The sequence below is a fragment of the Zalophus californianus genome, chromosome 6, assembly GCF_009762305.2.
Source record: "Zalophus californianus isolate mZalCal1 chromosome 6, mZalCal1.pri.v2, whole genome shotgun sequence".
Taxonomy (NCBI): Eukaryota; Metazoa; Chordata; class Mammalia; order Carnivora; family Otariidae; genus Zalophus; species Zalophus californianus.
The window spans coordinates 82,991,079-83,014,392 of NC_045600.1; the positions used below are offsets into that span (position 1 = coordinate 82,991,079).

Sequence of the window (23,314 nt, forward strand, 5' to 3'; positions counted from 1 at the left end):
GGCGGGGGCGGGGGGGGGTTCTTTGCAAACTAGAGGATTTGGCAAAAGCAAAGACTTGGGAGTCAGAAGTCAAAAAATAATCAGGGATCAGGGAGTGGGATCACTGGAACCAGCTGGCCTGATCCAGTTTGATGTGGGATTTGAGAAGGCCTTGAATGCTAAAATGAGGGCCTGGGAGTTCACCACTGGCCCAGAGAGCTGTTAACAGTCCTGAGTCGGAGAGATGCCAGAGGGGAAGGCAGCAGTCCCGGGGGAAGTGGATGGAGCACAGCAGGGGCAGGGATGGGGAGGGCAAGGCTAAGAGAGGTGCTGACCAGGCTTGGTGACCCAGCAGAAGAGGAGACATAGTGACACGGATATGCTGGGGCCACCAGAGAATCAGGGAAGAAGCAGGAGGTTGGGAGCCTCAGAGATGACCTTTAGATTTCCGCCCCCTACTCAAAGGACCTCTAAGGCCCCCTGAAGCAGTTTGATAACCTCTAATCCACCATCCTGAGTCTTTTGTTTTGCAAATGAGGAAACTGAGGCACACCAAAGGGAAATAATTTGCCTAAGGTCATGGTTGATGTCAGTCTGAACTTGAACCCAGGTCTCTGCTCCCCCGGGGGTGGGGTGGGGTGGGTGGGGCGTGTGTTGGGCTGGGTTGAGGTAAAAGAGGCTACGGAGCTGGGGTGGGAAACCACCACCCCCCCCCCCCCCCCCCCCGGGCCCTGGCTGCAATGGTGCAGCTCCAGCCCCTCCACCTCAGGGGCAAGGGAACAAAGGGAGACGAAATGGCTGGAGCTCTAGGGGACCGGCCCTGGTGGGACAGGAGCTGGACCGTCTTGGCTAAAACTAAATTTGGGGATTATCTCAGGTTTCGCTTGGCTAGGATTTCTGTCCCTCAGCCCTGCTCTTTCTCATACCCAGGCAGCTGTTACTTCCTGGAGAGGCAGCTGGGCTGGGACAGGGTTCACACTCACCTGGCCCAGCAGTTGCCTAGCAGGTGTCCCAGGTGTGCCTTAGAAATACCTCTCCAAAAGAATAACATTTACCCACGTATATACAGAACTCTAGAGTTCACTAAGTGCTCTTACAGCTACTTGGTAGTAATACCTCACTTGAGATATTACCTTTTTTCTCTGGGGCTCACTTTCCTTACGGGTAAAATAAAGTGTGTTTCCCCCCGCCAAGGTGCCCTTTAAAGTTCCGTCCAGTTCCAATTCCAGGGAATGTTCTCTGGATCCCTGTTGCTCTCCAAGTCGTCACCCAACAAACCCTCACTCCACAGGATTTCTGGGACCAAACTTCTATTTAAATTGACAACCGGCACCTTGACCTTCGGTCGGTCCTTATGTGGACTTTGAATGCCAAGACCAAACACGAGGTCCAACCAACTTGACCCAGGAGTTTGGCCAGTGGTTGAGGTTTAGGCTGTACGGGGTCCCTTCATGCTTGGGCTCTGCACCAGCTGCCCCCCGCAACCCCACAAGATCCTGTGGACAGTTGGAAGGATCAGAACAGGAAGGTTCAGAGGGCCCAGCATCGCCCCAGAGCCCCAGCGCTGAGCTAGGTGCTCTAGAAAGGAGGGGCAGAGGGGCGGGGCAACACCCACCTGGTGAGGTCATGGGAAAGCAGCTCTGGCGCTGACACCTGGGGAAACCCGTTCCTAGGCTGCTTCCCACACTAGCTCTCCTGGGAACCGGCTAAGCCCCAAGCGGGGTGCCCCAGACCTGCCCCCCCGCAAGTCCAGTTCCCAGCACACTGTCTCATCTAGTCCAGCCCCCACCTGTCAGTCTGGCCTCAGTCCTTCCATGCCCAACCTACCTATCCTGGCTGCTGGGCCTTGAAGAGGGCTCTTAGAGGGCAATGGGCAGACAGCTCCAGGAAATGACACAGAGACAGCAGCTTCAGAAACTTAAGGTTTTATTTGTAGATTCTGCACTGCTCTACCTTCCAGGCTGTGGCCTTGGAGAAAGGTGACCCCAGCCCCTTCTTCCTCCAGGCTCTAGGTCACAGCTCCTCCCCCTCCTCCGGGTGGGCCTTGCCTCTCGCTTCCTGCCCTGCTCCTGGCCCAGCCAGTTTGGGCAGTGCCTAGGGAGCCCTGAGCCCCAGTTCTTCCCAGGGACCAGCTCCGCCCTCCCGGGCCCTGGGGGCTGAGGGCAGCCCAGGTGTCAGCCTTGCTCCTCAGCTGCAGCACTTTTCTGCTCTCCTTGTTCTTCCTCCTTCCAAACCTAGCCTTCTGACCTGCCTCCTCACCAGCCTGCCTCCTGTCTCAAGGCTCCAAGGCCTCACTTTCTGCTCCCTCTCAGTCTCTCCTTGACCTCTGTCTTACCCAGTTCATCCCGAACTGCTCTCCAAATCAGGGCTGGACACCCTCCTGCCCCAAAATGCCTGGCTCTTCCTCCCCCGCCCTGTGGCAAGGCGGGGACCACCACAAGGGGTCCTAATTCAGCCAGGCTGACCTGCAGGCTCATGGTAAGAAACTGGGAATTGGATCCCTAACTGCTTGGAGGTGGCTGGCACTGTTAGGACCACCCCACGAAAATCCAAGTGCTGGGATTTCTCTGTGAGCCTTGACCAGAGATCCAAATCAGAGCCCCTCGCATATGAGAGTGGGCAGTTAGAGGCCTGTGTCCTCACAGTGTTCAGATGGGAACTGAGTCCCATGGGGCGGCCTGGCCCTGCCAGTACCCTCCTCAAAGGCTCCAGTTTCCAGAAGTCTGTGGTCTTAGGCCTACTGCTCCCTAGCTGCCATAGCTGTTCAAACAAAGCAAAAGAACTTCTTCCAGCGGCAGCGGGAAAGGGTACGAACACCTTTGGCATTCAGTTTCTTCTCCAGCCGGGCTTTGTGTTCAATGGCACTGAGAATAGCCGAGTCAAACACCTCTTTCAAGTTCTTCTGCGTCAAAGCGGAGCACTCGAGGTAACAGGAGGCTCGGATTTTCTCGGCTAGACCCTGAGCCTGGGGTTGGGGCACGGGGCCCTCCCGGCCCCCCTGGTCCAGCTGAATCAGTACATTGACATCGTCCCTCAGGTCGGACTGGGTACCCACCAGCAGCACGGGTGCCTGGGGGTTGTGAGTGCGGATCTCTGGCAGCCATTTCTCTGTGATGTTCTGGAAAGAGCTGGGCTGCACCACGCTGAAGCAGGCCAGGAAGACATCGGTATCCGGGTAGCAGAGGGAGCGAAGGCGGTCAAAATCTTCCTAGGATGAGAAGGCCTGATCATTAGTAGGGTTATTCCCTGCCACAAGTAATGGGAATTTGATTGTCACCTGGGGTTGCAGACCTGAGACTCGGAAGGGCCCAAGACCTTCTCCATTCCTTATCCATCTAGGGTCCTCCCAGCCTCCAGCCCACCTTCTCCCAGACCATTAGAGGCCGCCCCCCATTTCTTACCTGTCCCGCTGTGTCCCAGAGCTCAATGCGCACCGGCGCTCCATCCACCAGGACTTGCACTGCAGGGTCAAGGCGTTGGGGGGACAGGGAGTTAGGAAGAGCGTCCAGGGCCCCACCGGACCTCACCAGCGCCACCTCGGGGCCCGCTCCCGCCTCCCTCCCGGGGGGCTCCCTCGCCCTCCCGCACCCGCGCCAGCCCCTGCGGACGGGTGCACCACCCCACCCCCAACCACGCGGTCGCCGGGGCCGTTGAACGTACCGGAGAAGGTGTCCAGCGCTGTGGGCCGGTAGCGCGCGGGGTACCCATTGCAGGTGTAGCTGACGATGAGGCTGCTCTTGCCCACGGCGCCGTCTCCCACCAGCACGCACTTGATGCCCAGCTCCGGGGGCGCGCTGCCCCGCCGCGGCGGAGGGGTCGGGGCCCGGAGCGGGGACGACTCGGCCTCGCTCAGCTCCCGCGGGGGCATGGCCCGCTCCGGGGGCAGCCCGGGACCAGGCTCCGCTGTGCTCCGGAAAGCAGGTTCCGCAGGGTGCCTCTGACTGAGTCCGCAAAGGCCCGGCGAGCGGGCCCGCCGCTAACCCCGGGTATAAGTGGGGGCCACGCCCACCTCATCTGCATGTCCCGAGCGGCCTCGGACCCCGCCCACCCGCTGGGCCTCCGGCCCCGCCTCCCTCCGCAGTGCACCCCATGAGGCCAGGCAATCACAAACGCCGGGAGGAAGAGAGGCCAAAGGAAAACTGGCGCTCAGACAATCACGCAGGTACAAGGACAAAGAATCGCCAAAATGAGGCAGATTTAGGTATCTTGGCGGAGAAAGCTATCCAGGATTTATTGTTAGGAGGAAGAAGCAAGTTGCAACACACATAATACAGCCTGTTCAAATTAAACCTTTGTTCAAAATGAAAAACTAGATATATGTTTGCACGAGTATGAGAGTCTGGATAATAATGTTCTTAATTAAAAAATAATTTTTTAAAAATATATAGATCATGGGGGCACCTGGCTGCCTCGGTCCCTAGAGCCTTCAACTCTTGATCTCAGGGATGTAAGTTCAAGCCCCATGTTGGGTTACTTAGAGATTACTTTCAAAAAAAAAAATCTAAAAAAAAATATATAGATCATAAAGAGAAGATAAACTCAAGCATGAACACATCAAGCAGGAATTTACTGTACTCCCAGGGAAGAGCTTCCTCTAGATTAAGCCTGGAGGCAGACCTTAAACACCTTCACTATACTCTGCTAAAGGAATTTGGGGTGCTGGAGAGTCTAGCTGGAGAGGATCACCAAGGACAATTCTCCATTTGAGTATTTTCTAAATCCCCAAATATTATCTTCATCATCATCATCAAAAGCACATAGTAATTACCTATTTGCTGATGCTGTTCTGGGCCACCCACTGTCCTTGCCCCAGAAGGAGTTTACAGACTGAGACAAGATATGCAAGGTAGCTCTAGGAAGGTCACCCAAGAGAGCTAATTTCATCTTTTTTTGCAGCCACATCAAGTGACACCAGGCCCAGGATCCTTTCTCTGAATTCCAAGCCAGTCTTTCATCTCAGCCTGTACAAAGATGGTTGAAAACACCTCCTTCTTGAGTTCTTGCAGGGAGAGTGTTGGGAGGGGAGGAGGCAGTGAATATTAAAGAAAAGAGATGATCCATTTCTTAAACAATTGGTAGTATAAAAATCAATAAATCTAAATCTCTAAATCTCTTGGAAAAAGTCTCAGGATCCCTGATTTTTATTTTTCCTTCCTTTTTTCCTTGTCAAAAATTGAGGACAACACCTAGAAAGTTGCTGACTTAACTGTTAAAATCTTGACTGTGGGAAATGGTAGGATCCTCTCCAATATCACTTCTATATCCCAGTGTCTACATTCTACATTCTCTACATCCAAGTATCTGGGGATACTAATAATCCCAGATTATAGCCCCAAAGACTTCTCAGACTTATCCACATAAGTTTATTCATTTAGCAAATGGAAGAGGCCCCAAAATGTTGTCTTTCTGTTGTCTCCCACAGGAGGTGCAAAAGCTGTTCTTTTTGCTCTCCTGGAAAGGGAGGCAAGAATGGGGATTTGAAAAGACCTGTACATCAAGACACCTGTTCTAGCATTCCTAGTTCTTCAGCTCATTAGCTTTGTGACTCCTGGGAAATTACCTGATCCATCTTAGCATGATAGAATGACAGGTGAAGCCCGTTTATTTCTTTTTTTTTTTAAAGATTTTATTTATTTATTTGAGAGAGAGAGAGAATGAGAGCACGAGAGGGAAGAGGGTCAGAGGGACAAGCAGACTCCCTGCTGAGCAGGGAGCCCGATGTGGGACTCGATCCCGGGACTCCAGGATCATGACCTGAGCCGAAGGCAGTCGCTTAACCAACTGAGCCACCCAGGCGCCCCTAGCCCGTTTATTTCTGAAAGCCCTTCTGGTGCTAGCAATCTGTGATTCAGGGACCCAGGTGTCTCGGACAAAATTACTAGACACACACACACACATACACACACACACGTAGAGGCTCTTCTTCACAGAACTCTTGTCCTTTTACCCAAATTTTAATAATAGTTTTATTGTAGCTGTAAATTTGAGGGTAATCTTGTTTAATCCTTTCTGCAGGTATGAAGGGTATATATAAATAATACACAAATGGGGGGAGGTGTCTGCTGGCATGGGGAAAAGCCCTGACTTGGCCTGCGACAGGCCCCATGGGTGGGGACACTTTCCGACCTAGGTCCCTCTGTCTGAGCTGGTTTAGGGACAGTCATGCCAGCAAGAAGGGGAGGGTGGAGACAACTCTGGGAGCTGGTGAGTCACCTGTTTCTCAGCTAAGGCCTTGCAATTGTAGCTGCTACGGCTGGGAAAGTCCCCTCCTAATGGTGGGTTGTCTTACTCCTGCCCACCTGACAGATCATCTATCCTAACTTCCAGCCAGACACACATTTGCAAAGATTAAAACTTGGCCCTAACATTCTCCTTAGAGAAATGTTTGATTCAAGGACTGGGGCAGGAAATATACAAAATGAGCCTGGAGCATTCTGTGGTACAGAAAGTAAGGAAGTCCTAAACAAAACAAAGGGAAGATGGAGGTACATCAAACGGACACAGAGCCAACTAACTGAAAGAGTTTCCAAAGGCGAAATCTGGAACAAGTTGAGCAACAAAATTAAGAAATATTGGATTATATCCCAAAGTATAACATAAATATCCATGAGTCTATTCTGATATAAATAAATGATTGAGCACATAAATAAATAGGCAATCATAGGCAAATCTCCTGCGGAAAATTCCAAATAATGTATGTAGAACCTCGAGGAGGAGCATAACCCCCAACTCCTTCAGGGTGGACTGTACATAGTGACTTCCTTCCAAAGAGGACAGTATGAAAAAGGTGGGGGGAGAAAGAGTAACTTCACAGTGGAGAATCCTGACAAACACTCCTTCAACCAGGTGATCAAGATGAAGAACAACATTGATAAGCCAAGTTGATAGTATGTACCCTTGATTTGATGTAAAGAGAATGGCATTTTCCCTCTGTGGTCTTCCCTACTAGAACTCCAGTCTAATCAGAAGAAAAACGTCAGAAAATTTCCATCGGAGAGACATTCTATGAATTGCCTGCCCAGTACTCCTCCAAACTGTCAAGGTCATCAGGAACAAGGAAGGTCTGAAAAACTGCCAAGGGTCAAGAGGAACCTGAGGAGAATGGCAAATGAATGTAAGTAACATGGTGTGCTGGATGGGATTCTGGAGCTGAAAGAGGACATTGGGGGAAAACTGAGGAATTCTGAACAAAATATGAATTTAGTTAATAATAATAGATCAATGCTGGTTCATTAATCATGACAAATATAACCATGTAATGCAAGATGTTCATCACAGGGGAACCTGGGTTGGAGGTATGTGGAAATTATCTTCTCAACTTTTCCTGTAAATGTAAACTGTTCTAAAATAGTTTATTTACTTATTGTTTTTAAAAAAGGAAGAAAGAAAATACCCAAAGAACTAAAACATGGCCCTGACATTGAATCATGGCAGTAATAACCTTTTGTTTCCAAAATGTCGGACACAGGTATAGGGGACTTAGACTTACCAAAGTGCTTTCGTTTCCCTGTCTTATAGGAAGCCAAGCGAGAAGGCGGGGGAAAGGGTGAGCATACTGGGGCCCAGAGGAGCTAGGGGACTTGCCCCGTTTTAAAGAGGCTAGTAAGTGGTAGACACTTCACCTCAGGTGTGGTCAAGTTCTTAGGCATTTCTGTTGTCCCCTTATCTTATTTAAAATTTACTGCAGGGCGCCTGGGTGGCTCAGTCGTTAAGCGTCTGCCTTTGGCTCAGGTCATGATCCCAGGGTCCAGGGATCGAGCTCCGCATCCGGCTCTCTCCTCGGCGGGAGGCCTGCTTCTCCCTCTCCCACTCCCGCTGCTTGTGTTCCTGCTCTCGCTATGTCTCTGTCAAATAAATAAATAAAATCTTAAAAAATAAATAAAATAAAATAAAATTACTGCATACGTTGGGATACCTACGGCAAAACCTCAAGGAGAATAAACCAAACCAGTCTATCCCTACCCCACCATGGTGATTTTCCTACTGCTGGAAAGGGTATTAACAAAAAAACACTGGTTGTGGGGTAGCATGTACTTAGCAAGGTCAGCTTGCAGGCTCTTTGTGAGAGAAACGCGCCTCGAGCAGTCTTTCTCCAGTTCCCAGGCATACTCCTCTCCAAGGCCTCCAAGTCAGTCCGGCCCGCTGCTCAGAAGGAGCCCTGAGAAAGAATTGTACATTTAACACTTCATTTCTTTGTCAGCCATACCTCAGTAAAGCTGGGAAAAGCACCACTTTTTTACCAACATACTACCGCCATTACTGCTGGTACAACAAATAGACTGCAGAGTTAATTGGTTTTTAACTGGTTTCTCTACTTGGTGTGCTGGCATCCTGGGAGGGAGTTGGTGGCAAACTCAGCGGCCCGGGCTGAGCTGGCCTCATGGTGTTCCCATCCGCCCCGCCCCCCCCACCGCCCCCGCCCCGCCCCCAGCCCCGGGACAGGATCCTGCTAGCCAACCCTCCAGCCCAGCCCCATCCGTGTTGTCTATGTCCTCCATGTCCCAAGGCTCGGGCTTCCGCCCTGCCCTGCATCCTCCCCCTAACTCTGTCTTAGCCTCCGCTTCTCCCTGTCTTTCTCTCCACCTCCTCTACATCTAGCTAATCCCAACTGCTGCTGCCCGACCCCCTCCCCCAAGACCTTGCACTCAAGCCCCGGCCAGTATTTTTTAAAGGCCTTAGAGGCGTTGAAACCTAAAAAGTTCATCTAAAAGGACTCCCCACTTGGGGCATCTGGCTGGCTCAGTTGGAAGAGTGCAGGACTCTTGACCTCAGGGCCTTGAGTTCAAGCCCCAAGTTGGGTGTAGAGATTACTTAAAAAAAAAATGGGGCGAGCGCCTGGGTGGTGGCTCAGATGGTTAAGCATCTGCCTTCGGCTCAGGTCATGATCCCAGGGTCCTGGGATCGAGTCCCTCATTGGGCTCCCTGCTCCTTGAGAGCCTGCTTCTCCCTCTGCTTCTCTCTCTCTCTCTCTCATGAATAAATAAATAAAATCTTAAAAAAAAATGGGGCGCCTGAGTGGCTCAGTTGGTTAAGCATCTGCCTTTGGCTCAGGTCATTATCTGGGGATCCTGGGATTGAGCCCCATATCACATTGGGTTCCCTGCTCAGCGGGGAGTCTGCTTCTCCCTCTCTTTCTGCCCCTCCCTCCGGCCCATTTTCCCTCTTTATCTCTCTCTCAAATAAATAAATAAAATCTTTTAAAAATTTTGTTTAAAAGGACTCCCCTCTTGGGTGCCTGGGTGGCATAGTTGGTTAAGTGACTGCCTTCGGCTCAGGTCATGATCCTGGAGTCCCAGGATCGAGTCCTACGTCGGGCTCCCTGCTCTGCAGGGAGTCTGCTTCTCCCTCTGACCCTCCCCCTCTCATGCTCTCTCTATCTCATTCTCTCTCTCAAATAAATAAATAAAATTTAAAAAATAAAATAAAATAAAAGGACTCCCCTCTTAACTTCTTTATTTCTGACAATGGCAGCATGATTCTCTCAAGCTAATGAATTGGAAAGAGTTGGAACTAAACAGTTTCCAAACACTTGGACTCCTTCCTCTCCTTCTTTAGTCCTCAATCCTTTCTTTTTCTTTCTTTCTTTTTTTGTTTTTTAAAGATTTTATTCATTTATTTGAGAGAGAGACACAGAGAGAGCACAAGCAGAGTGCTGGGCAGAGGCAGAGGGAGAGGGACAAGCAGACTCTCCACTGAGCATGGAGCTCAACGTGGGGCTCCATCCCAGGACCCTGAGATCATGACCTGAGCCGAAGGCAGTCCCTTAACAGACTGAGCCACCCAGGCGTCCTCTCAATCCTTTCTTTGAAGTACTGGACTCCCCTCTTTCTTTTGGCACCCTTTGCCACAATAATCACCTCGTACCTGCCTCCCATCTTTGCTTTGTACATTTCTGGTGCACCCAAGCTTCCTAAGTCAGAAAATTTATTCTGTCACTCTCTCACTCAAAGCCTATAATGAATCCCTGTTATCCACTGGATAGTGTCTGAGTCTCTACCTGGCATCCCACATCCTTCGAGTACACCCCCAGCCCTGCAAATGATCCTTAAGAGAATTTTCAGTGACATGGGGAAATGCTAAAAGATAATATTAAGTGATACAGAATTATATAAACAGTTTGAGCCCAAGTATTAAAAAAAAAAAAGTGTACAGGGGCGCCTGGGTGGCTCAGATGGTTAAGCATCAGCCTTCGGCTCGGGTTGTGATCCCGGGGTCCTGGGATCAAGTCCCACATTGGGCTCCAGGCTCGGCGGGGAGCCTGCTTCTCCCTCTCCCTCTCCCTCTGCCTCTCCCTCTGCCTCTCCCCCTGCTCATGCTCTCTCTCTCTCTCCGTATTTCTGGGTCTCAAATGAATACATAAAATCTTTAATAAAAAAGTGTACAGTTAGAATAAAATAGAGTCCCATATGAAGGATGTATATTAAAACATGGAATCAAGGGTGCCTGGGTGGCCCAGTCGGTTAAGCGTCTGCCTTCTACTCAGGTCATGATCCCAGGATCCTGGGATCGAGTCCCGCATCAGGCTCCCTGCTTAGCGGGAAGCCTGCTTCTCCCTCTGCCTGCCGCTCCCCCTGTTCATGCACACACACTCTCACTCTCTGACAAATAAATAAAATCTTTAAAAAAAAAAATCTTAAAAAAAATCCTGGTGGGCAGCCCACGATCCTTCCCTGAGGCCACAGCACTTGTCTAAATGGCTGGGCCCCAGGTCCAGCCAAATCCGGAGTTGCTTCTCCCCCAAAGACTGGGTCCACGGCCCAAAGTTTCTTCTTGAACAGAAGCTGGGGCCTGATACCACTGAGGTCCATTCACAGCTCTGTGGTTAACCCTAGAGCATGTATTATTCTTTGATGATGTGATGATAATGATGAACATCAGCAACTTTGCAAAAAGAGAACCCAATAAACAAACATTCAATGAATAATCATATCGCTCCAAATTCTCTTCTTGGCATTGTTTATATAAACTAGCATTTTACACACTTGTAAATAAGGATATCTAAATTCTTTAGCAACTGGTATAGCCTCAGAAAATTGCTAGTCCCTGTGTTGTAGCAGCTTTTTAGAAGACTAAGTTATTCCTATTTTTTTTAAAAGATTTTATTTATTTATTTGAGAGAGAGAATGAGAGATAGAGAACACGAGAGGGAAGAGGGTCAGAGGGAGAAGCAGAGTCCCTGCCGAGCAGGGAGCCCGATGTGGGACTCGATTCCGGGACTCCAGGATCATGACCTGAGCCGAAGGCAGTTGCTTAACCGACTGAGCCACCCAGGCGCCCAAGACTAAGTTATTCCTGACATTAACCTCTTAGTGGCTGGATCCTGGGCAGGAGTGACAGGGTGGGGCACACTCAGGGAAGTGGGTATTTTAACCACTGATGTGGTCATACTGGTGTGTCCCTGCTGAACTTCATCAGTCTGTTTGGATTTGGAATGAGGGTAGACCAAGCAGAAAGGGCTTGGAAACAGGGCTCCTGGGAGGCTCAGTTGGTTGTGTCTGCTTTTGGCTCAGGTCATGATCCAAGGGTCCCGGATGGAGCCCTACACTGGGCTCCCTGCTCAGTGGGGAGTCTGCTTCTCCCTCTCCTTCTCCCGCCACCCCCCCCATACTCTCTCTCTCTCTCTCTAATAAATAAAACCTAAAAAAGGGTGGCAGGAGGGCTTGGAAACAGCCTGAAGAAACAGCAGGAATCAAGCCCAAGGGAGAAAGGATGTGGTCCATTTTGGAGCTAAAACTAGCTTAGCCTGGCTGGGGAAGAGACAGATGAGCAATGAGCTAGCAAGGGAAGCAGGAATCCGATGAGGTCACACCAGAGCTGCTCTTGACCTTCGGAGTTATTTCACGGGCCAATAGCCAGGCCTAGAGTGACCAGGACGAAGAGTTGTCTCGGGATGCTAAACTTTCAGTGTCAAAATTAGGAGGGCTGGGGGGCACCTGGGTGGCTCAGTCAGTTAAGCAAATGACTCTCTGTTTCAGCTCAGGTCATGATCTCAGGGTCGTGAGATCAAGCCCTGCATCGGACTCTGCCCTGAGCATGGAGCCTATACTTGAGATTCTCTCTCTCCCTCTCCCTCTGCCCCTCCCCCTGCTCACATGCACTCTCTCTAAAAAAATAAAAATAAAAATAAAATAAAATAGGGGTGACTGGGTGGCTCAGTCGTTAAGTCTCTGCCTTCGGCTCGGGTCATGGTCCCGGGGTCCTGGGATCGAGCCCTGCGTTGGGCTCCCCGCTGGGCGGGAAGCCTGCTTCTCCCTCTCCCACTCCCCCTGCTTGTGCTCCCTCTCTCGCTGTGTCTCTCTCTGTCAAATAAATAAATAAAATCTTTTTAAAAAATAATAAAATAAAATAAAAGATGGAGGGCTGGTCACCCCAACTGGATCTCTATTTTATTCCTGTTAGCACTGGAGTGTGCTCTTTAGAAAGACCACAGCAACTGGACTAGAAACAGAGCAGGATTTTCCAGACCAACCTGAAATCATCATTAGCTATTTTGTGAAAGTACTAATATGAAAGGTACTGGGTTTTGTTCACATTTAAATTCATATAAAGCTAGTATTTCCAAATCAAATTCCTTTCCCCTCTTTTACCTCACATTACAATTTCGTTGACGAGAGACAAATTTGCCTGTTATTCAAGAGCATGGGCTCTGGGCCACAGCACCTGGATTAGTATCCAGGTTGTGTTACTTACTAGTTGTTGTCCTCTCAGTCTCCTTGTCTGTAAAATAGGGTTAGAATAGTACCCGTCTCAGAGAATGTTGTGGGAATTGAATGAATTATGGAGGATGCTTAGCATAGTGCCCATAGAGAGTGCTCTGCAAGGGTGTTCTATTATTTTTTTTTTTAAGATTTTATTTATTTGACAGAGAGAGAGAGACAGCGAGAGAGGGAACACAAGCAGGGGGAGTGGGAGAGGGAGAAGCAGGCTTCCCGCGGAGCAGGGAGCCCGATGCGGGACTCAATCCCAGGACCCTGGGATCATGACCTGAGCCGAAGGCAGACACCCAACGACTGAGCCACCCAGGCGCCCCTAGGGTGCTCTATTATTATGATTATCTTCTCTCTGGGTCAGGGCAATCTTTTCGGATGAAGTCATGGGCCTGCTTGAGAATGAACATTACAGATTTGTCAGGTAAGGTAAAGTTCAGAATTTTGTCTTCTGTGACCCAGATAGGGAACACGGAAAGAAATGAGGTTGTTGTTTTTTTTTAAAGATTTTATTTATTTATTTGACAGAGAGAGACAGCGAGAGAGGGAACACAAGCAGGGGGGAGTGGGAGAGGGAGAAGCAGGCTTCCCGCTGAGCAGGGAGCCCGATCCCAGGACCCTGGGATCATGACCTGAGCTGAAGGCAGATGCTTAACGACTGAGCCACCCAGGCGCCCCAAGAAATGAGTTTTTATTGAAGTCGTCATCCTATTATCCTGATTTTGTTATTACCTTTATTTTACAGATGAGGAAACTGAGTCTCCACAGAGTAAAGTGACTTGCCAAAGGCCTAGAGGCTAAGGGAGAGCCAGGACTGTGGAGCCCAGGTGTGTGCTCCAACACCACCTCCTTCTCAGTCCTCCCCTTAAGGATTATGGGCTACAAAGCAGGTTATCTATTGCTTCATTACCTTTTGCCATATAAACACTGATTACATTCTAACATTTAGTCAGAGATCTTTTTAAAATTTTGTGTTGTAATCAACTTCATCTAGATATTACATAGAAGATGCACACATTTTGGGGCGCCTGGGTGGCTCAGTCGGTTGAGCGTCTGCCTTTAGCTCAGGTCATGATCCCAGGGTCCTGGGATTGAGCCCCAAGTCAGGCCCCCTGCTCAGCGGGAAGCCTGCTTCTCCCTCTCTCTCTGCCTCTCCTCCCAGTTTTTGCTCTCTCTTGCTCACTCTCTCAAATAAATAAGTAAAATATTTTTTAAAAAAGATGCACCCATTTTAAGTGTATGGTTCCATGAGTTTTGACCAACGTGTCCTCCTCTAGAGTCACCACCAGCAGCACAATCAAGATATGAAATATTTCCATCTCCCCCACAAAGTTCCTTCTTATTCCTTTCTAGTCAATCCTCCACCCCCTAGACCAGGTCCCAGGCAAACACTGATCAGCTTTTCTGTTGCTAAAGCTTAATTTTTGCCTGCTTTAGAATTTCAAATAAATAGAAGCATACTCTGTGTACCCATCTATGTCTGGCTTCCTGTGCTAAACCTGTTTTTGAGATTCATTGCATGTCAGGGTAATTTGTTCTTTTTTATTGCTGAATAGTATTCTCTTGTACAGATGTACCGCTATTTGTTCATTCTTTTGTCAATGGACATTGAGTTGTGTCCAGTTTGGGGCTATTATGAATAAAGCTACTATAAATACTTGTGTGTAAATCTTTGTCTGGACAGATGTTTTCTTTCTCTTGGGTAAATACCGAGGCCCGGAACTGCTGGCTCATAGAGTAAGTGCCTATGAAGCAGCTGTTAATTGCTGCACCATTTTATATTCCCTCCAGCAGTGGGTTTACAACCTCACAACACTAAGTATCGGTGACCTGCTTTTTTGGTTTTGGGTTTTTTTTTAAGATCTTATTTATCTAGGGGCTCCTGGGTGGCTTAGATGGTTAAAGGTCTGCCTTCGGCTCAACTCATGAACCCCGGGGTCCTGGAATCGAGTCCCGCGTCAGGTTCTCTGCTCGGCAAGGAGCCTGTTTCTCCCTCTCCTTCTACTGCCTCCCCACTTTTGCTCTCTCACTCTGTCAAAGAAATAAATAAAATATTTTTAAAAAGTTTTTTAATTAAAAAAAGATTTTATTTATCTATCTGAGAGAGAGAGACAGAGAGCACATGCAGGGGGAGGGGCAGAGGAAGAGGGAGAAGCAGGCTCCCCGCTGAGCAGGGAGCCCGATGCGGGGCTGTATCCCAGATCCCAGGACCCCGGGATCATGACCTGAGCCAAAGGCTGATGCTTAACCGACTGAGCCACCCAGGCGCCCTTCAGTGGCCTTTTTAAATATTTTGGACTTATTGTTGTTGTGTTGTTGCTATCATTTTTCATTTCGGTAAGAGGCCATATGGGTGAGTCTACAGGCAAGTTTAACTCAGACATATGCAGTGTGATGTAGTGTGTGCTTTAAGTTGGAGGCAGGATGAGGGCTGCTTGTTAGATTTTACCGGGTTTCACATTAATCAGAGAAAGCTTCCTGGCTATCGCATCTTTTGAAATGTCTCCTGGACTAAGGGAAAGATAAGAAGCATAGCAACCAGCTCTGAGGCAGTGCCCTGAAAATCATTATTCCCTGGGCACTGTCCCTAAAGGGACTGTGGCAAAGGTTTGGCTTTCAGAGAATCACAGAATGTTAGAGATGGTCTAGTTCTACCTTCACAGTTTACAGCTGAGGAAAGGAGAGGAGCTCAGAGAGGGGAGGTTACTTGTCTAGCACACAATGAGCATGGAGCCTGATGCAGGGCTCAATCCCACAACCCTCAGATCATAACCCCGGGATCATGACCCAAGTGGAAACCAAAAGCCAGATGCCCAAATGACTGAGCTACCAAGGCTCCCCTGGTTTTGTTTTCAATCAGTTTATGTATTCGTAGATAGAATGCTTAAATGAGACAGTTTAGCACCAATTATCTTCCTATATATTTTTTTTTCTTTTGTGTTGATCTAAACGCGGAGAAAGCTTGTTCACATAAATGTTAGATGGGAATGGAAGGTTTGATATAGCAATGTCACTTGATTATTTGACTCCTTTCCAAATTATATGCCAAAAATGTTAGTGATTTTTTTTCAATTAGCCAACAGCTGATTAGGTTCTCAAATTGTATTCAAATTAAAGAACCAGAAACTGGGGCACCTGGGTGGGTTAGTCTGTTAAGCATCTGCCTTCGGCTCAGGTCATCATCCCAGGGTCCTGGGTTCAAGCCCCACATCAGGCTCCCTGCTCAGCCAGAGTCGGCTTCTCCCTCTCTTCTTCGTGCTCTCTCTCTCTCTCTCTTTCTCTCTCACTTGCTCACACACTCTCTCTTTCAAATAAATAAGTAAAATCTTAAAAAAAAAAAGCAGAAATCATTTGATGGGCAAAGGATTTGTTACCTGTTCTTTGTGGGAATACCAACAATCATTCCAGAGGTCTTTTCGCTGGGCTTCCTGCAGATTTTTATCCCTGGAAGGAAGCACCATAGTGTGAAGGGTTTTGGTTTTCCCATCCCAGTAGGTGAGTGGTGTATTTTTCTTTGAAAAGTAGGAGCAGGGGAGGTGGGAGAGATCCTGCCTCTTCCTCCCAGGTACCTTCTGCTGGTCACTTTTAGGAAATAGATGAGGGAAGCTGAGGACACTGATTTCCTTGGTGCTCCATGCCTCTTGGGGAGAGCTTCTCAGCCCCCTAAGGACATGTGAACCCCAGTTTGAGGACCAATGACCTATGGATGCTTTCTTTTTATTTTTAAAGAGTTATTTGTTGGGGTGCCTGGGTGGCTTAGTTGTTAAGCATCTGCCTTCGGCTCAGGTCATGATCCCAGGGTCCTGGGATCTAGCCCCGCATCGGGCTCCCTCTCTCCCTCTCCCCCTGCTTGTGTTCCCTCTCTCGCTGTGTCTCTGTCAAATAAATAAATAAAATCTTAAAAAAAAGATTCATTTATTTGGGGAGGAGGGGCAGAGGGAAAGTCTTTTATAAGCTTTTTTTTAAAAGGTTTTATTTATTTATCAGAGAGAGAGAGAACACAAGCAGGGAGAGCAGCAGGCAGAGGGAGAAGCAGGCTCCCCACTGAGGAAGGAGCCTGATGGGGGACTCGATCCCAGGACCCTAGCTAGGATCATGACCCCTGCCGAAGGCAGCCACCGACTGAGCATCCCTTTGAAGGATGCTTTCATTTCCCACACAGACAAGTGAAAAAAGTGTCTCTATTCCTTCACCTCCAGTGTCTTCTCTGGGACCACTGGCACTATAATCCTAGAAGGTGGCAGAAAGAAAAAAGGTAGGTTGGATCCACACATGCCTTGGGTGGGGTTTTGACATGCACTCAGTGAAATAAAGGATGACAGTAACAGGGAGGGGAGGAGGCTTTCTGAAAATCGGGGCTATGGAAACATCTGGAAGGGAACCAAATAGGAAGGAAAGAGATTTATAGTCTCTTGTAAAGGGTTGAGAAGAGATGTTCTGCATTAGCTAGGGCCTTTTTTCCTTCAATATAGTTTAACAATGTGCCAGGCCCTGTCCTAGGAGAGGGTGTGCTGGTACACCTGTCCCTGCCCTCAGGGAGCTTATACAGAGTCACCCCAGGGAGAGGGAGGGAAGGGCAGGAGGGGGAGGGGAGAGAAATGGAAGAGGAACAGGAGGAAGGAGAGAGAGAGGGAGGGTGGGGAGGAGGAAGGGAAGGGGAAAAGGGAGTGAAGGGGCTGGAAAGGAGAGAGAGAGAGAGACTACCAGGCAATTGTAACGTAGTAATCATACAAATGTAATCATAACATGGGCGATCAGTACAGGAGGCTGGAGGAGCACCTAGGAGGGCCCTGATCCTGGCAAGGGTAGGAATATCAGCAAAATCTTTCCAGAGGGGTCAGACCCCCAAGACCAAATACTCAAATGTCTGCAGAGGTGTGTTGCATCTGGGAACTCCCTAGATCAGCACATCTGGAGAACTGAGAGATGAGTATAGACAGGTCAGATGGAGTTTAACTGGGGATGATGGGTTTCCTTATAAGTCTTATGGCCCTGTTTTTAAAATTTATACATATATTATGATGATTAAAATAAAAATTAAATTTAAAAACAAATTCCTAAATCTCCCATGCAGAAGAATTCCAAATGACTTAAACTTCACCCTCAAGGAAGCGTAAATCCCCACTCCTTAAGTGTGGGCTGTGTGTAGAGACTTCCTTCCAAAGAAGAGAGTATTGAAAGGCGGGGAGGAGGCACACCTGGGGTGGCTCAGTCAGTTAAGCAGCTGCCTTGGGCTCAGGTCATGATCCTGGAGTCACATGATCATGATCCAGCCCCACTTGGGGACATGGGGCTCCCTGCTCTGTGGGGAATCTGCTCCTCCCTCTCCCTTTGCTGTCCCCCCACCATACTCTCTCTCACTGGCTCACTCTCAAATAAATAAATAAAATCTTTAAAAAAAAAGGGCGAGGGGTCACCTGGGTGGCTCAGTCGGTTAAGAGACTGCCTTCGGCTCAGGTCAGGATCCCAGGGTCCTGGGTTTGGGTTTCAGGCCGCATCGGGCTCTCTGCTCAGCGGGGAGCCTGCTTCTCCCTCTCCCTGCTCCTCCCCCTGATTGTACTCTCTCTCTCTGTCAAATGAATAAATAAATCTTCAAAAAGGAAAGAAAGAAAGAGAGAGAAAGGTGGGGAGGAAGAGTAACCTTACAGTGGAGAATCTGACAAGCGCTACCAAGGTCAACATCAACAGTGGTGAGTCATGTTGATGGTATATACCCTTGATATGATGTGATGATAATGGTATTTCACCTCCCCCAAACCCATAACCCCAATCTAATTATGAAAGATAACAGACAAATTCCAATAGAGAGCATCCGACAAAATACCTGCTCAATACTCCACAAAATTGTCAATACTCCTCAAAAAACAAGGAAAGTGAAAAACTGCCAGAGTCAAGAGGAGCCTAAGGAGACATGACAACTAAATATAAGATGATATCCTGGATGGAATCCTGGAACAGAAGGAGAACAATAGGTAAAAACGGAGGCGATCTGAATAAAGTACAGACTTTAGTTAATAATAATGTATCGATATTGATTTACTAATTCTAACAAATGTGCCATACTAATGTTAAGATGTTTGTAGTAAGGGAAACTGAATGTGAGATATGTGGAAACCCTCCACTATCTTCTCACTTTTTCCATAAATCTAAAACTTCTAAAAAAGAATGTGTATTAAAAAAAAAACTAATTTGGGGTGCCTGGCTGGCTCCGTCAGGAGAGCATGTGACACGTGATCTCAGGGTCATGAGTTCAAGTCCCATGTTGGGTGTAGAGATTACTAAATAAATAAATAAATAAACCAAATTACTCAAGTCAATTAAATCACTCCTTTTTGTCTGCGTCTTCATTCAGTCAATTACTACTAATAGTTAACTTGTATTTTTTTTTAAGATTTTATTTATTTATTTGAGAGAGAGAGTCAGCGAGAGAGAGACGGATAGCGAGAGAGAGCATGAGAGCAGGGAGGAGAAGGAGAAGCAGACTCCTTGCTGAGCAGGGAGCCCAACACTGGGCTTGGGGTTGTATCCCAGGACCCCAGGATCATGACCTGAGCCAAAGGCAGAAGCTTAATGGACTGAGCTACCCAGGCGTCCCTAGTTAACTTGTATTGAGCATTTTCCAGGTATAGGCACAGTGCTGAGTGATTTGCATAATATTCTACAATATTCACAATGCTACAGGTAGATTTTTCTCATTTTACAAATGTAGAAACTGAAGCATGAGAAAGGTCATTCATGCAATTGTTTAATAAATATTTATTAGTAAGTTATGACTGCCCCATGATGCTGGGTCTCTGAGAGTAAATGCCCTGCAGGGGTCTCAGGTGCCACTGTCCAGATTGTGCTCAATCATGTGACCTCTGCCCCACCCTCATCCAGCCCTTCCTCCTCCTGGACAATGGTGACATTGCATCATCTGCCACATCTCCCCAGGAGTCGTCCTGAACCCTTCCTTCATCCTCACATCTAACCGGTCACTAACTCCAGTGGGCTCTTCCTCAGACATGTCTCCCCAGAGTCTTCCCAGTCTACTCTCTCTCCAGGTTGGGCCCTCACCACTTCTCTGCTTCTGCCTCAGGTCTCAGACTCTCTGATGTGGACCCCACCCAAGCCACCACCCATTTTTCTAGAACCCACATCAGATGATCTCATCCCCAACCAAAGTCTTCTGATGGCCTATTCAATTGATTTCATAATCTGGTCACAACTGGTCCCATTTCCTACACTGCCCTACTCCCTGATGCTCCAGCTCCCCAGCCCCCCCACTGTTTGCAGGCCTATTCTCTTGGTTTTCTTGAGGCCTGCGTAATGCCTTCTCTTTTTTTGCCCTTGGAAATCATGCATGCACTTCAAGTCTTAGCTCAAATTCACCTCCTTTCATGCACTATTCCTCTTTCTCCCCGGCCCAGCAGTCAGCCCTTACCTATCTTGTGGCAACAACCACACAGATTGTGAGAGGTAGGAGCTGGTGGATCTGTATCCCCAACTGTGAGTTCCCTAAGACACTTCAGTATTCCTGTGCTCAGGTTTGTTTGGGGTATTCTCCACAATCAGCTTCTGTTATAGCAAAGAAAAATGCCCATGCTTCTTAATAAAGGGTCAGTAAATGGCCGGGATAAGAACAGCCATAGCAGTTCTGATGGGGAAGTTGCAGTCTAGGGAGGCTTCATGGAGGACGTGGACTTGAGAGTGACTGTCAGATTAAAGCCACATTTTGAGTTTCCTGAGCATATGCTCTGTGTTGGACACTATGCTAGAGCAATGAGCTTTCACCTAGATCACCTCATTTACTTTTCCACATAGACCTACTATGTATCATTATATCTACAGTATTTCTGTGGATGAGGAAACTGAAGTTAAGAGCATCACCTGCGCACAGTGTCCAACTAGTGAGTGATTGGGCAGGGATAAGAATGCTGGTCTTGTTCTTACTCCGAAGTCCCACATAAGGATGGGAGGATGAGTATGCAGAGGAATCCTATTGTAATCAACTCAACAGGGAGTGTGCACGGAGTCCATAGTAAGCAAGGCCCGCTTAGGCCCCACCCTATACATCCCAGAGAGCAGTGAAACCCAGGAGGAAGGTTTTAGGGACAGTGAGGAGGTGGCTGGAAGGACTCTGTGTCCCTGAGACACCCCTCCTAGGCTGGCTGGCTCCATGCAAGGGGGACATTTCTCCGCACAGTCCAGACCTGAGGAATCAGCTGTACTCTTTCCCCTTCGTCTTGCATTGGGAAATGGAGGGTGTTGCTTAACTCTTCAGCATCTGCTTGTATTTGAACATTGCCTTCTGGTTTCCCCATTTCCTGGCCACCTGACCCTGGACAAATTGCTTTTCCATTCTGAATGTCAGTTTCTGATTTTGTAACATGGGGAAAAGAGCAGTACTTGCTTCTTAACATCAGGGTAAGGGTAAAATGAAATAACAATGATTATTATGAACTTAGTGTGGTGCTTGGCACATTGCTGTCACTCAGTAAATGTACCTTTTATTATTATCTGACCTTAGGCTGGGCCCATTTGTATTTCCCTAATGCATAAGGCAGGTGATCTGGGATGGAGCCTTCTGCACCGAGCAGGGCAGCTCCCTAGCTGGGGCAACTTTTCCCAGGGCGGAAACCTCCTGTCTGCGGCTCACCTCTGGCATCTTCCCTTTTCACACCTAGCCTGCCAGGCAGCGCCCTTGGCTGGGAGAGCGGCATTGCTCCTGCAGGTTGTGGGCAGGAGAAGTGGGACCCGGGAGCAGCAGAAAGTTATTCTGGACGGCCTAACTGGTTGCCCGGTCCCAGGCCAAGGCCACTCCAGGTCCAGAAAGCCCAGAAAGCCCTGGGTGGAGGCTGGTCAGGGTTCAGTCCTCTGCATCTGGCAGGGAAGTTCAGCAAGTAAGGAGACCACACAATATACGGTGCAAACCAGGACGCTTTTGAGAGTAAAGGGAGCTCTTTTAGCCATTACGCACAGGATACGCGTTAAAGCCAGGATGGCGGTGACCCTGGCCAATAGCCTTCCATTCTAAAGATTTTTTTTTTTTTTTTTTTTTTTTATTGAGAGAGAGAGAATGGTAGAGAGAGAGCATGAGAGGGAAGGTCAGAGGGAGAAGCAGACTCCCTGCTGAGCAGGGAGCCCGACATGGGACTCGATCCCGGGACTCCAGGATCATGACCTGAGCTGAAGGCAGTCGCTCAACCAACTGAACCACCCAGGCACCCAATAGCCTTCCATTCTAACAAGGTAGAGTCCGCGGGTCCCAGGAGGGAACAGACTCCGTCTGGGTGGCCCAGGCAGGTGGAAGAGGGAAACTGAAACGGAGTTGCACTCCACATTCCCTCGCTTTGGACTCTCCATCGGCCTTCAAGGTCACTTGTCCCCTCGTTCCTGCTTTGCGCGTATTTGCCCCTCTGGGCTCCCCACATTGCTGTGGCCATGTCCCTGGGTAAGCCTCACGAGGGCTGAGACTTTTTTTTTTAAGATTTTATTTATTTGAGAGAGAGAATTAGATAGAGAGAGAGAGAGCACGAGAGGCAAGAGGGTCAGAGGGAGAAGCAGACTCCCCGCCGAGCAGGGAGCCCGATGTGGGACTCGATCCCGAGACTCCAGGATCATGACCTGAGCCGAAGGCAGTCGCTTAACCAACTGAGCCACCCAGGCGCCCTAGGGCTGAGACTTTTGTCCGTTTTGGTCTGTTGTGCCGCCCCCAGAGCCTGGAATAGTGGCTGACCGAGAGTGTGAGCTCACTTGTGGAATGAGTGAGCTTTTGAACAAATCCACCCATCGCTTGCCTAGCATTAAGTATCTGTTTACTGGTCCATTGTCCCTGCTAGTTTATGACCTTCAAGGACGATATTGTACTTACCTCTGTGACTCCAGCACCCAGCCCAAGGCTAGGCACAAAGTTAGTGCTCAACGCTATTTTGAATGAGTGAATGGAAGCAGACCCGCACCGCTTAGCTGTGCTTGGTCTTTTCTGCCGCCCCTTCTGTCTCTCCCCACACCGAGGAGCCATTACGGAGCCGGGTAGAGGCCGGTTAGGTAGCTCTCGGCTAAATGTGGGAGAAGAGAGGCCAGAACTGCTTGCCTTTGCCTCGTGAGGATCAAGACACGGACTAAACTGAGAAGCGGGAGGTTCTCCTGAGGCAGCGGCCTGTCTGGAGAGGTCGGAGCGGGAGCTGGACACGGAGGCTGAGCGGTCGCGGTCGCGGTCTGACGGAGGGAAGGCTGGGCATGAAAGGAGTCGGGGACTGGCTTCGAGGCCGGGGCTGGACTCCGCGGCACGGTGAGGAAGGGCCTGTAAAAGCCGGGATTGCCCCCTTGCGTCAGAGCTCGGAACTGCACCAGGGTCCTGGAAGGAAGGACCTGTATTCAGAGGGGCCAGCCCAGCACCCAGCCCGACTGCAGCTGTGACGCGTCCAGGGCTCCGCCTCAAGCCGAGAACTCCCGCAGCACTTCCGGCTCCCGCCCTGAAGAGCTGACTGGGCCCAGGCCCTGGCCCGCCCCCCCTCTTGGGCCCGCCTCCTCCTCCGTAGCCGTCGCCGCGCCTAGCTGAGGCCGGCGGGGGTACGTTCCCTACGCGAGTAAACGTGTGGCTCTGAGAACCCGGAAGTTACGTTATAGGCGCGCGTCCCGGGGGC

General features: G+C 49.1%; 1 protein-coding gene across 2 annotated transcripts; it reads right to left on the reverse strand.

The window, feature by feature from the left end:
• Nucleotides 1-1,888: 1,888 nt before the first annotated feature.
• On the reverse strand, nucleotides 1,889-23,149 carry RHOV (ras homolog family member V). 2 transcript variants are annotated; one of them, XM_027571282.2, is made up of 6 exons: nucleotides 22,540-23,149; nucleotides 16,061-16,130; nucleotides 8,014-8,137; nucleotides 3,640-7,071; nucleotides 3,381-3,439; nucleotides 1,889-3,187 (listed from the first exon to the last, which is right to left on the reverse strand). In XM_027571282.2, exons 4-6 carry the CDS (start codon nucleotides 3,845-3,847, stop codon nucleotides 2,744-2,746), a joined length of 711 nt encoding a protein of 236 aa, XP_027427083.1. In that variant the 5' UTR covers nucleotides 3,848-7,071; nucleotides 8,014-8,137; nucleotides 16,061-16,130; nucleotides 22,540-23,149; the 3' UTR covers nucleotides 1,889-2,743. The 2 variants fall into 2 exon arrangements, with proteins under 2 accessions (XP_027427083.1, XP_027427082.1); XM_027571281.2 differs by lacking the exon at nucleotides 16,061-16,130.
• Nucleotides 23,150-23,314: the final 165 nt, after the last annotated feature.

Coding starts and splice junctions, on each gene's coding strand:
- RHOV (XM_027571281.2), bottom strand. CDS start 3,847: ATGCCCCCGCGGGAGCTGAGCGAGGCCGAGTCGTCCCCGCTCCGGGCC. Junction 3,440..3,639: donor AGCGCTGGACACCTTCTCCG/GTACGTTCAACG, acceptor TTGACCCTGCAG/TGCAAGTCCTGGTGGATGGA. Junction 3,188..3,380: donor TCTGGGACACAGCGGGACAG/GTAAGAAATGGG, acceptor TTCTCATCCTAG/GAAGATTTTGACCGCCTTCG.